Below are 12,051 nucleotides of genomic sequence, written 5' to 3' on the forward strand. Positions count from 1 at the left end.
ACGTTCTGATGACCGTGTACCAGACAACTCATAAGCGCCCTTATAAAAACCAACCCAAGGCTGACTCGAGGCTGCAATATCGTCCAAAGAGCACAGCTGCTTCAAAACCGATGACATAGCGGCAGCCCACCAGTCTTTAAGTATTATATCGTCATCAAAGGCCAAGCCTCGATAATCGACTCCCTTGGCTCGTTATCAGGCGTCGCGCCAACTCGCACGCTCTGCACGCCCAATAGCCTGCCGCTTCTTTATCTCAACGACAGGGTACCTTCAACATCGAAGGAGAGGTGAGACGCCCGCGGCCCGCGAACCACCCCTCCACACCCCTCACTCTCCCTCCACGGTTCTCGCTCCCGTCCCTGCGGTACCCCCTCTATCGGCATCGGGTATCGCTGTCTTGCAGCTCTTGATTCTTATTGCTCCGGTGGGGGCTCTGGGCTGTCACTTCAGCTTGCTGCCGCCCGTCGCATCCACCCCGTCTCCCGGGGACTTGCTGTCCCCATCTGATTTCCACATCTCCGCGCACCGCATCAAAGTTGGACTCAGCATCTCCGGTCGCTCACCTCACCACTTCCGGTGCGTCAACTTCATCTCATTAGTTCGGAACTCGGCAGCCAGAGACGTGTCTTGGAAAGAAAGATGGACGATCAGGATCTCCTTTTGTCGTCTACATCCGGCGGCTCCCTGACCAATCCCCCGGAACAGCCTTCTTCATCATCGTCGTCCGCACCACAACCACCACCGGCGGCCAAGAAGAAGTCGTCGCGCAGAGGAGCCGACTCGGCGTCACAGAAGCGGCGCTGCGTGAGCACCGCATGTATCGCCTGCCGCCGGAGGAAATCGAAATGCGACGGAGCCGTGCCCAGCTGCGCTGCGTGCGCCAGCGTTTACGGCACCGAGTGCGTCTATGACCCAAACTCGGACCACCGCCGCAAGGGCGTCTACAAGGAAAAGGTCGATAGCATGAAGGCGCGCAACTCGACACTGCAGATTCTCATCGAGGCCATTCTCAACGCAAACGAGGATGAGGTCCCCGACATTGTGAAGAGGATCAGGACCTGCGACAGCCTTGACACTGTCGCTGAGCAGATCTTGAAACATGAGACTATGCTCCAGGAAGCCGAGGATAACGACAATGGAGACGACGGATACACGATTGACATGCCCATCGAGGGTGAGAGGGAACTCGCTCGCAAGATGGGCGAACTGCGCCTCGAGAACGGCTCAGTACGCTTCATCGGAGGCACATCACATCTCATCTATCTCGGCGACTCAGGCGACGCCAACACAAACGAACCCGAATCCGACGCGAATCTCACCAATGAGGACCCCGTCACCAGCTGGACCAGAGTTACGCAAGATAAGGAACTCATCGCCCACCTCATGAACATGTACTTCAACTGGCACTACACGTATTTTACGACGCTATCAAAAACACTATTCTACCGTGACTTCTTCAAGGGGAAGCACGGACTAAACTACAAAGGCACCATCTACTGCTCACCACTCCTAGTCAACGCCATGCTATCCCTCGGGTGCCACTTCACCAGTGTGCCGGGAGCGTACGGGACGCCGGGGGACAGCCGTACAAAGGGCGACCATTTCTTTGCCGAGGCGAAGCGTCTGATTGTCGAGAATGACGAGTACGAACGGCCCAAGCTCACGACCGTCCAGGCTCTGGCGCTCATGTCCGTCCGGGAGGCCGGCTGCGGGCGGGAAGCAAAGGGTTGGGTGTACTCGGGCATGGCTTTCCGCATGGCCCAGGATATTGGCCTCAACTTTGACGACGGCGGCATGTCCAATGACAAGGAGAATCTCGGCGAGCACGCCGTCGACGCAAGGCGAATGACGTTTTGGGGGTGCTTCCTCTTCGATAAGGCGTGGTCGAACTATCTGGGTCGCCTGCCGCAGATACCCAAGAACTCGTACAACGTGCCCAAGTACGACGTCTTTCCCTCTGAGGATGCGGAATTATGGGCGCCTTATACGGATACGGGGTTCGATCAGACGTGCAGTCAGCCGTCGAGGACGCGAGCCGTGGGGTTACAACTCTCGAAGCTTTGTGAGATAAGCAGCGATTTACTTTTATTCTTTTATCATCCAAATCACATTGGCCGCTCGAGTGGGAAATCGGTGGAACTCAAGAAGCTGAGCGAGCTTCACCGGAGGCTGGAGGACTGGCGAAAGGAACTACCAAACGAACTGGAACCAAAGGAAGGACAACTCCCTAACGTAATCCTCGTACAGTAAGCCCACCACCACACCCTTCAACAAACTCACGATACTAACATCATCCCAGCATGTTCTTCCACCTCCAATACATTCACCTCTTCCGCCCTTTCCTGAAATACACACCCGCAGCCTCCCCCCTCCCATCCCACGTCTCCCCACGCCGCATCTGCACAGCCAACGCCGGCGCAATCTCCAAACTCATGCGCCTCTACAAAAAAAATTGGAACCTCCGGCAAATCTGCAACATCGCCGTCTACATGGTCCACAGCGCCTGCACAATCCACATGCTCAACCTCCCCGAGAAGACAGCCAAGCGCGACATCATCCACGGCGTGAAGCACCTCGAGGAAATCGCCGAAGACTGGCTCTGCGCGCGCCGCACGCTAAGCATCATCAGCGTGCTGGCACGGAAGTGGAACGTCGAGTTGCCCGAGGAGGCGGAGGCCGTGCTGCGGAGGACGGACGAGACGTACGGCACGTTTAGTACCTCTGACGTGCCGTCGCCGAGGTCGAATCTCACTGTTGCGTCGTCGCCTTCGCCCACGCAGGGTCCTGTTTCGCCGGTGATGGGGAAGCCGGATCAGTATAGCCCGCTTAACCAGTTCGCGCAACCGCAGACTGGCGAGCAGGATGTGGCGCCTAGTCCGACGGACCTGTTGATGGCGAGCGCGTCTCTGGCACAGATCAGCGGCGCGAGACCACCGTCTCATCAATCTCACAACGGGATGGGCATGGGGCCAAACTCTCTAGGCGGCTGGTCCCAACCCGGCCTCACCCAGTCAATACCAACGTACCAACAACAACAACGTTTCACACCAATGAACAACAACCTCGCGCCATCACAGACTTCCCGCGCCGGACCCGCCAGCGCGCGCCAGCAACAACCATCACCCGGCCAAGTCTTCCAGGGCCTGGATCAGGACTGGTTCCTCAACGACGGCGCAAAGTGGCACCAGAACTTTGAAGCGTGGAATATGGCGACATCGCAGCCCGGCGGCGGAGGCGGAGGCGGGATGCCGGCGAGCGATCAGATGTTTATGTTTTCGAGCGGGAATGGGGGTATGCAGGCGCCGCCTCCGCAATCGCAGCCGCAGCCGCCGAGGCAGTCGTCTGAGGATACGGCGAGTCCTAATTTTGAAGGGTTGAATTCATTGGATACCCATGGGTGGTTGCCGGGGCTGGATTAGGACTTGGAGTTCCATTGTAATCTACCTTCCCAGCAACAGACTTATGTGCGGCCCTATGAATTGAGAATAGATGAATGAATGTAAGAACAACGCCGCGTCTTCCATCTTAATTTTGTGCCACTATGCGCTCCCAAGATTGAAATCTCCGCGACTTGGAGAGGCTTGATTGATTTTCAACATGACCCCTGACCAGGATTTGGCTGGGCCGTCTTCTAGTCCGCAGGCATTTGCATGACCGATCTCTCATTTCGAGGCTCCTTTGTCCTCTTGAAGAATGAAGCGACGGGACTGTTCATCCCCTTACCACGTCCAAGTGGACAAGGTTAGCCATGGCAGGTTATATAGACCAACAAAGACTCATGAACAGCGTTATATCGATTTCAGGAATCATCGAGGTGGACAAAGTCTGAGGTGCTTAAACAAAGAATCCCGGCAGACCTGTCCATTTACAAACTTGAACATATATTTCGGTCTTGTTCGCAATTTCCCAGCTGTTTCCTAACCCTCATCAACTTCTCGCGCTGCCAAAGATGGCGCCACCGCGTACTAGCAAAGCGCTTACTTCAAACAACACCAATTGCGCAGCAACGACGGAGAAAAACTTTATGGAACCGGTTCGTGTGGCACCCTTGGTGGAAAAAATGCTTATTGTCTTCCAAACAATTGACTACCATCTTCGCGGTCGAACACTCGACTTCTTCTATGAGGAGCACGACTTAGGACAAGCTTACAAAAGACTCAAAAGATGGTCGAACGACTACAAGGTTCCTAATGGATACTGGGATAGCTATTTAGAGATATATAAAAAGCTGCGATGCCTTACGCTTCGGAAATTGAACAGCATTGCAAGAGTTCTTTGTTCGAGTAAGTGGTCATGCAGCTGCCGGAACACTCCAGGAGTTGCCTATTGACTCGAAAAGAACATGAAGCTTACCATCTCATCCTCATACATAGGACTCGCGGATCCGTCACTTTGGGCTGTGTGGGCACAGCAGAGGCCTTATGACTATCTCATCACCAAGGTCAGGGAACTGCGTGAAGAGATGGACAGGACCAAAGGTGCCTACTGCGATCCAGACTGCGGAGCTTTGGTACCGCTACACTGGACTGTGACGAACGAAGATGTCCGTCCTAAGATTACGGAACTTGCAGACGACCCAGCCGTGAAGCATTGGATTACACTGAATGACACTGCGCTGGATGACACTGTCAACCAGGTTATTGCAAAGTTGATAGAGAAGCAAGGCAGCGAGTGGAAGGAGGTCTGGGTCAAGGCGGTACTGAATGAGTTTGGTCAAATCTATGAAAGTATAGTCAGGGATATTGGCTATTTGGAGGGGTTGTGGAAGTTGAAAACGATTCTGCCCGCCGACACGGTCGGGGAAAAGCAGCATCCGGTGTCATTCTTTCGGAGGTGCCTCGGACGCCGAAAGTAAAGACTTCTCGCAAAGGACTGAAGGTAGCAGAGTTCGTAGTAGTAGCTATTGGTATGTTCCCGTTTTGTTTTCACATCATGTGCCTACTGTTGCCACGTATTTGTTTACTTGACGGACACTCTTGTCGGCTCCCGTCTCGGAAGGATCGTCGCATAGCCTACGTGGAGGATGGAAAGAGAATATATTACGATGCGCTTGTGAATGGGTCTGTGTCTTATGAGTTCAGAATAGCTGGGAACTTGAGCCATGTCATCAAAGAATAGAAGTCTCCCGGGACCCTGTGGACCGCTCACGGTGCGAACGAAAGTTGTACTGCGCGAGATAGGTTCAACTTCGAGGACCGGCTTGTTGGGGAGATCTCACCTCGAGACAGCTTAGTCCTCTTTTAGTCTCTTATGGGTACTTTGGAGGCCCTTGGGAGAACAAGAGTTTGTCAAGTCATAACTTCCATATTGACTCGAATCTTTTCATCACCGGACCTGGTGGTCTCTGCAAAGCAGCTTCATGAGAAGGGAGGACGCGACGTCATCAAGAAACATTCCTGAACATTTCTTGAGGTTGAGGAAGACAACAATACCGTGAAACAATGTAATGACGTCTTCCCGTGGTCTTGAAGGTTGTGGACTGCGGGTATGACTTGTCCTACCCGGTCGCAGCCCAAACGTCAATTCCCTCAGGAAGCTGTCCAACATCTTCAATCATCGCTGACATCCAGTGTCTTGATCATATCGCTCAACTCGCAAACCACGCTCTCGTATACAGCCTGCTGCAAGCGCGGCTTCAACAAGTCGTCACCGAATCCAAAGTCACACTCCAGACATTTCCTGGTGAGGTCCCTGTACTTCGGACCCAAAGTAGGGACCTGCCGCGACAGCCTCCGAACGCTGAGAACGTCTTCCGGGGCCTCTAGGCTAGACCACCGTCCGATCTGAAGCAGAGTGATACCGAGACTCCAAAGCGTCAGGTTGCGTATACCGTACTCCAACTTTGCGCGCTCGGCAGCGCTCTCTACTTCGTTAGGGCTGCCGTCGCTGCTGTCCTGCACGGCCGTCGCCTCTATTCCCTCCATGCTTCGTGGTAGGCTTGCAGCGGATGACTGGACAAAGTCGAAGCCTAGATGGAGGGTCCGAAGGCACCTCGAAAAGTCCCCGCTCATCTGAAAGAAGGAGAGGTCCCGTAGGGTGAAGTACTCTCTCAGCCACGGCGTGGAGTAAAATTTGAGAACCGCGCTCACCATGTCACGAGCCAGCTTTAGTTGGTCGATAATGGAAAGCGTGGTCTCGGCAGGAGTCATCAACACGTCGTTCATTGACATCAGAGCTTGAGATGTGGTCATGATGTGGTTGTGATTGTCCACAGATCCAGGGTAAATCGAATGCCGGAATGGATCTTGCGATGAGCTGTCAATGTACCCTACCTTAGGCATTGATCGCTACAAACCCCTTCTGAGGCAAAGTTGAAGACGCTATTCAAGGCTGGGCATAGACCCTTTGAGCACAAGTTGACTGATGAGCCCTGGCGATGGTTCACGCCCCTCGTTGCGTCAAACTCATCATCTTCTTTGCCGGCCTCTTCTCGCACGTCTTCCGAAAAGCGGACCTTTCTTCGTTTCTGCCGGGGTCTTTCGTCTGGATCAGGTACGCCTGACGTAGAGTTGTCGGTTTCAGCAATCCACGTCCGTATCTGTGATCGCACTAGAATTCTAGCAAGTCTTTCCTGTACCACCGTTCTATGATCTTCAGCATACTACCCGGAAGGTATAAGCACTAGGAACGCTCACCTATCAGTAAGCTCATGGCCCATGCAGGATATAGCAACATGCATCTGAACATCGTCTTTGACCGTGGTATCCAGAAACAGTCGAACAGTATGGCGCATGCCGAGTACCTCGGTGGAAGTACTCGAGGTAGACCAAGCTTCGGCAAGGGCTTCGTGGAAGGCTTTCGACGCTCTCCTGACTTGACCGATATGCCCGTATTCTTGGCTTAGTTTCCCAGGAGGTTGCTTCGTTGCTATGAGCTCATTCTTATTCCGTCTCAGCTCACTCCTCTGCTCTCGGATACGTTTGAGGTCGTCGATGGACGCTCGCAGATCTTGGATATGTTTCTCGAACCTGGATTCGTCCAGTGAGATTTTCACCCGTCCGCGAAGCCGACGCACAGCATCTTTGAGACTTTCACCCTAGAATTGTGATGGCATGTCAGTTCTCTCTTCTATCATTCTCGTATGCCATGTTCCACTTGCCTGTCGGCACTCTGCCGTGAGTCCGTCGAAGCAGCGGAAGTCGTCCTGAAAGCTTTGCGCCGCGCCGACGATGTCTTCAATCCCGCCCTGGCAGACATCATAATCCTTATCGAGTGCTTTTCTCATCTCTTCCTCAATCTGAGAGCTATGCCATTGTTGAGTGTTCTCATTCTCAAGCATTGAGGCGATCGTCTCTTCATTCTCAACAGTTCGTCTAAGCAGCAGGTGTATCTCATTCGTAAAGAAGTTCAGTTGACGGTCAACTTGCTTTTGGATGCGCCGGACTTCTCTCGAGTAGTGTCGAAACGTCTTGAATTTCTTGCGGACAACAGAGCATGCCTTGATTGCTCCGCCGACCAACGGCAAGAGGCCCAAAGTCAGAGAGAATGGATCCATTTGCACATCCGTTTCAGATCTTCCAGTTCATGATTCTATCCTAGGAATGTGTTCTTTTCTACCACCTCAAAATGCAAAGATCAGGCTGTTGACACCAGGTCTGGCATAACAGGCGGCAAAAGGCGTCAGCTCATTGGTTAAAGCACCATTGCGCCTCAAGGAGGCAGGCTGGCGATTATGTTGGAACATATTGTTACCCCGCTCGCACTTTCGCCGTCACTGCCTTATCCACAACCACGTCTGTCGATGAAGAAAATGGATTCTTTGAATCTCAAGAAAGAAGGAAACGTTGACACGAGCTATCTCATCCGGTTGTTCCTAAATGCGGCGGCCGGAGAAACACCACATGTGGGTGCTAGCCTTGTTGCACGCCTGACTGAAGGAACGGTCGCCGTGTTTCAGGACATCAACAAATATCTGATCGACAGATTTAATGGAATTTCAGAATCACGATCATACTCTGTTAGTCTTAGAAGAAGCTCCGACAGACTTCAGCTCTGGTCAGACGGATATGGGATTTCCAGCGCAGCCTCCGATGAAATCTTCGATCGATCTTGTCGGTTACGAGGTGCAACGCTTGAGATTCTATGCAGTATAGGGTCGACTCTCACTGAAAGTAAGTCTGAAGTTCGCCGAGTAATATTTCAAATCGAAGTTGCACCGAAGCTAATTGTCGTTGTCCAATATTTAGGGCTCGTAGCATCAACTTGGGCGACAGGCCTTTTAGGAAAGACACAACTTTCAGAAAGCTTTACGAACAAGGTGGAAAACTTACGGCAACTGATACAAGAAGCCGAAGACGACCTTTCAAAGAGTGAATCTTCGACTGGATCATCAGAGTATGATGATGACGATATCGCGCAAATTACCGCAGATCTTGAAGCAGACACCAGAAGTTTGATGGACCTCGATAGCTTATTCTCTGAACCCATCTTTGATATTGAACACGCGAGGCAACCCCTTGACTCGTCTTGGCACAAGTGGAAACCGCACGAACCTTACAGACAACTCATAGGCAAGCAATTTCCCAAAGCGAATGAGGAGCTCGTCACCAGTCTCGGGAAGGCCAATTATGAGCGATTCTTGAGAGGCAAAGAGCAAAGGGACAAGAATTTTTGGGCATGGTGTGAGGATCCAAAGGGACCTCGGCTGATGCATCCGAGTGAGATCAAGGGTTTGGAACCTACGAGCTCTAAGTTCACAGATTCAGGCCTTGGATCATCTATTCCTTCATCTTACGCCGAGACAATCATGTCATACCACGGCGGTGAAGGGACCTCAGTACGCTTGCCGCCTCTACCCAGGAGCTCCAGGGGTGGGTTTCTCTGCATGGCGTGCGGTAGAGCGACTGCTGTGGAAAATAAGTCTGCATGGAAACGGCACTTGTACAACGACTTGATGCCTTGGCAATGCCTAGAACCCTCGTGTGGGCATCTGGGTGTCTTCGGCACTCGTGAAGATTGGGTCTCACACCTCGCTCTCGACCACTTTGGGCCCGAGTGGAAAGAATCCGAGTGTCCGCTATGCCGGAAAGACACCGGTTGTGGCAAGACTGCTATTCTAAGTCACCTCGGAGGTCATCTTGAAGAGATCTCTCTTGCGGCTCTCCCTTCAAACCCTGATTCGGACACAGAAAGCCAGCCATCGAACACCAGTCAGCAAGATAAAGTTGCTGGTAGTGATGCCGAGGAAATCAACTCAGCCGCAGGGATCATGGTTGTAGAGTGTCCTCCTACTCATCCAGATGATACCCAAATCTTTGAGATGACACGAGAAGGGCCAGTCACTCTTGAAGAAGTCGCAGACTATCTTGGGGAAGTTATGCGCCAGGGGCCTAATTTTGAAGACGAGTTTCTCCATCTACTGCAAAATTATGAATTTGATATGTAAGGCACAAATTTCATGTCCTCTCCGTTAACACGCTGTTGTTTACTAAATTAATATTCTCACAGCATCTCGACCCAAGAATTCTACGTCAGTATGAAGAGTATTCTTTCTAATCGCCCTGACTTCAGGGGTCGTCCATGGTCTGAGGAAACCTTTCCCCATGATCAAATGAAATTGAAGTTGAAGCTGCCCGATAACTAATCTGTGTCTCGTTCAAGAGACACTTTGCCGGGGTTTCAACGTCGAATTTGCCCGCCAGATATACGCGGCTGAGAGCGGGAGCTTCAATCCGTCTACATCACATGGGAGGGGGAATAGGAGCCGTTTCAAAGATTGATCAATGCAATGATACGTCCTCCAAATTATGATATTTTCTAGAAGTCAAGGGACTAATGTTTAGAAGGAGGGAGTGAAGAGAGATGAGTGGTAACTGCTGCTATAGCAGTTGGAGGATTTTCTTCTAGTAATTTGAAGTGAGGCGAGACACTGATACCAAAGAACCAGCTCGGCTTTTGCCCAAATTATACTATGAACACACACTCTGTCTACTCGTTGCTGCACCAAATAAGAGATGTTGCTTGCACAAAAGTTGAGGTGGGCTGTAGGGTAGTACGCATGTAGACGAGAGCCGGGATATGCTACTTCGCCATTTCAATGTCGTAATATGAATGTTTCTGAGCCTGAGCTGACTTGATTCTCCGTAGAATCAAGTAAAAGCAGAATGCCTAGGATCCATGATACTACAAACTTCAAGTTCCCGATGCTCTTATCTCACTACTTATATCGTGTTCCTCTGCGTAACTTTCTCAATCACTTTAATGCCCCAGAACCAAATGGTAACATGACTTCACGATACAAGAAAGCAGTGTGGTCTAGGTATACTATCCTGCATCTTCCTGCGCACGATAATAGCGGTCTCTGCTGTGCTAGAGTCTCTGGAAGATCTGGGGCCTTACATCTGCTCGTCTATCGATAAATTTCTATTATTTTCCATATACGTTCACGGTGAATGAATGAACAAGGTCATAGACTAAGGCTTTGTTCTCTGTTTCGGTATATGACGCTGCGGGCTAACGAAGCATACCAAGGCAGGTTATACGGCTGAACAAAGATACATGAACAACGGGCCTGTGATTTGAAGTTGACTTATCGGCAGATATATCAGGAGGATGCCGGTGGACCTGTTCAAACATACTTAATCTGCTCTAATACATCGTTCTCCTGTTCTTCAGCTCTTTCGATCTGCGTAACCCTCTCACATTGCCAACCGGAAAGATGGAGCCACAAAATAAGGTGAAAATAAGCACAAGAAAAGACTTAACGTGCTTAGGGGAAGGCCCTAGAGGACCACTTCAGGTGACATTGTTTACGGCACAAATTATCGCTATCTTGAAAGACACTACGAACACCTTGCCTTGCGAGCCAGAGTCAGACTTCTGTATCCAGCAGCATGATATTCGGCAGATTCACAATTAACTCAAGCTCTGGATGAACCTTTATTATAATGGCAGTCAGGGTCTGCGTGCTAAGTCGACCTACCCCCTTTTAGCCACCCCCCCCTTTTGGCCACCCCATTTCTCTATCCCAGCTACCGTATTAAAACCCTACTTACGATTTTTAAACTACTATAATAATTATAAAAATCGTCTAAATATAATTCTTTTTTATATACTTATTTATTAATATATAATAGTTTTATATATTAAAAATAAAATTATTTAGGCTTTTAAAACTATTAAAAAAGGTCTCTTAGTTAATTAGGCCTTAATTAAGTTCGGAGTTTTAAAATTAATTTTTTATAATTATAAGAGAGGTTATTAAACAAGGGTAATAATATTTATAAATTTTTAAAAGCTTTTTTTATAATAAGAAAATTAATTAGCTTAATAAGTTCGTATTTAATATAATTTAAATATTATATTAACTTATAAATAACTTAGAGAATTTACTAAATAAGTTCTAAGATTTTAAAAGGATATAAATTTTTTTTTTAAAAAAAAATAAACGTTTTTTTAAAAAAGAACTTATTAATTAAAGTTTAGAGAAGTTATATTATTAATTCGAAGTATTTAAATAGGGCTATTATTAATATAATTAAGTTATAGTTTAGATTATTTAATATATTAAGAATTAGTAATATTAAATAAGTTAATAAATATAATATAAATAAGATTAGTATTTTAGAGAATAAGGGATTTAATAATTTAGTTTTAAATAAAATAAAAACTATAATAATATAAAAAAAAGAGCTTAGTTCGCATATTTAGGTATTTATAATTAAATATATTTTTATTAATAATTAAGTTATTAAATTACTAATTATATATAAAAAAAAGTTAATATAATAATAATAATTTCTATTTAAACTTAATTTTTATACTAATTAGGAGTTTATAATAATAAATAATAGCTAGACAATTAATAAAACTACTTTTAAATAGTTAAAAATAGTATTTTTATTATAAACTAAGACCCTCCTCTTTAGGGGGCTTAGTATATTTAATAAGCCTCGATTATTAGTTTTAAATAGTTATAAGAGTTATATAATAATAAAATTTATATAAGAATGCTATAAAAATAACGTTTATTTACTATTCTTATTACTATATACTTTTTATATTTTCTAATTATTAAATATAGTTATTTTTAAACTTATTAAGTTTAAGTAT

The 12,051-nt window shown here is 48.0% G+C and overlaps 4 protein-coding genes across 4 annotated transcripts; 3 read left to right on the top strand and 1 right to left on the bottom strand.

The window, feature by feature from the left end:
* Positions 1-639: 639 nt before the first annotated feature.
* On the top strand, positions 640-3,419 carry CABS01_14472 (fungal specific transcription factor; the record flags this gene model as incomplete). Its single annotated transcript, XM_060547811.1, has 2 exons — positions 640-2,246; positions 2,300-3,419. The coding sequence occupies 2 exons, from the start codon at positions 640-642 to the stop codon at positions 3,417-3,419; spliced, it is 2,727 nt and encodes a 908-aa protein (XP_060393320.1).
* Positions 3,420-4,342: 923 nt separating this feature from the next.
* CABS01_14473 (uncharacterized protein) lies at positions 4,343-4,855 on the top strand (the record flags this gene model as incomplete). The annotated part of the gene is made up of 1 exon (XM_060547812.1): positions 4,343-4,855. The coding sequence occupies one exon, from the start codon at positions 4,343-4,345 to the stop codon at positions 4,853-4,855; it is 513 nt and encodes a 170-aa protein (XP_060393321.1).
* A 694-nt stretch (positions 4,856-5,549) lies between these two features.
* CABS01_14474 (uncharacterized protein) lies at positions 5,550-7,495 on the bottom strand (the record flags this gene model as incomplete). The annotated part of the gene is made up of 4 exons (XM_060547813.1): positions 5,550-6,175; positions 6,292-6,458; positions 6,636-6,948; positions 7,096-7,495. The coding sequence occupies 4 exons, from the start codon at positions 7,493-7,495 to the stop codon at positions 5,550-5,552; spliced, it is 1,506 nt and encodes a 501-aa protein (XP_060393322.1).
* A 255-nt stretch (positions 7,496-7,750) lies between these two features.
* CABS01_14475 (uncharacterized protein) lies at positions 7,751-9,385 on the top strand (the record flags this gene model as incomplete). Its single annotated transcript, XM_060547814.1, has 2 exons — positions 7,751-8,111; positions 8,187-9,385. The coding sequence occupies 2 exons, from the start codon at positions 7,751-7,753 to the stop codon at positions 9,383-9,385; spliced, it is 1,560 nt and encodes a 519-aa protein (XP_060393323.1).
* Between the last annotated feature and the right edge of the window lie 2,666 nt (positions 9,386-12,051).

The sequence above is a fragment of the Colletotrichum abscissum genome (assembly GCF_030869225.1).
Source record: "Colletotrichum abscissum strain IMI 504890 chromosome Unknown Scaffold_54.1, whole genome shotgun sequence".
Taxonomy (NCBI): Eukaryota; Fungi; Ascomycota; class Sordariomycetes; order Glomerellales; family Glomerellaceae; genus Colletotrichum; species Colletotrichum abscissum.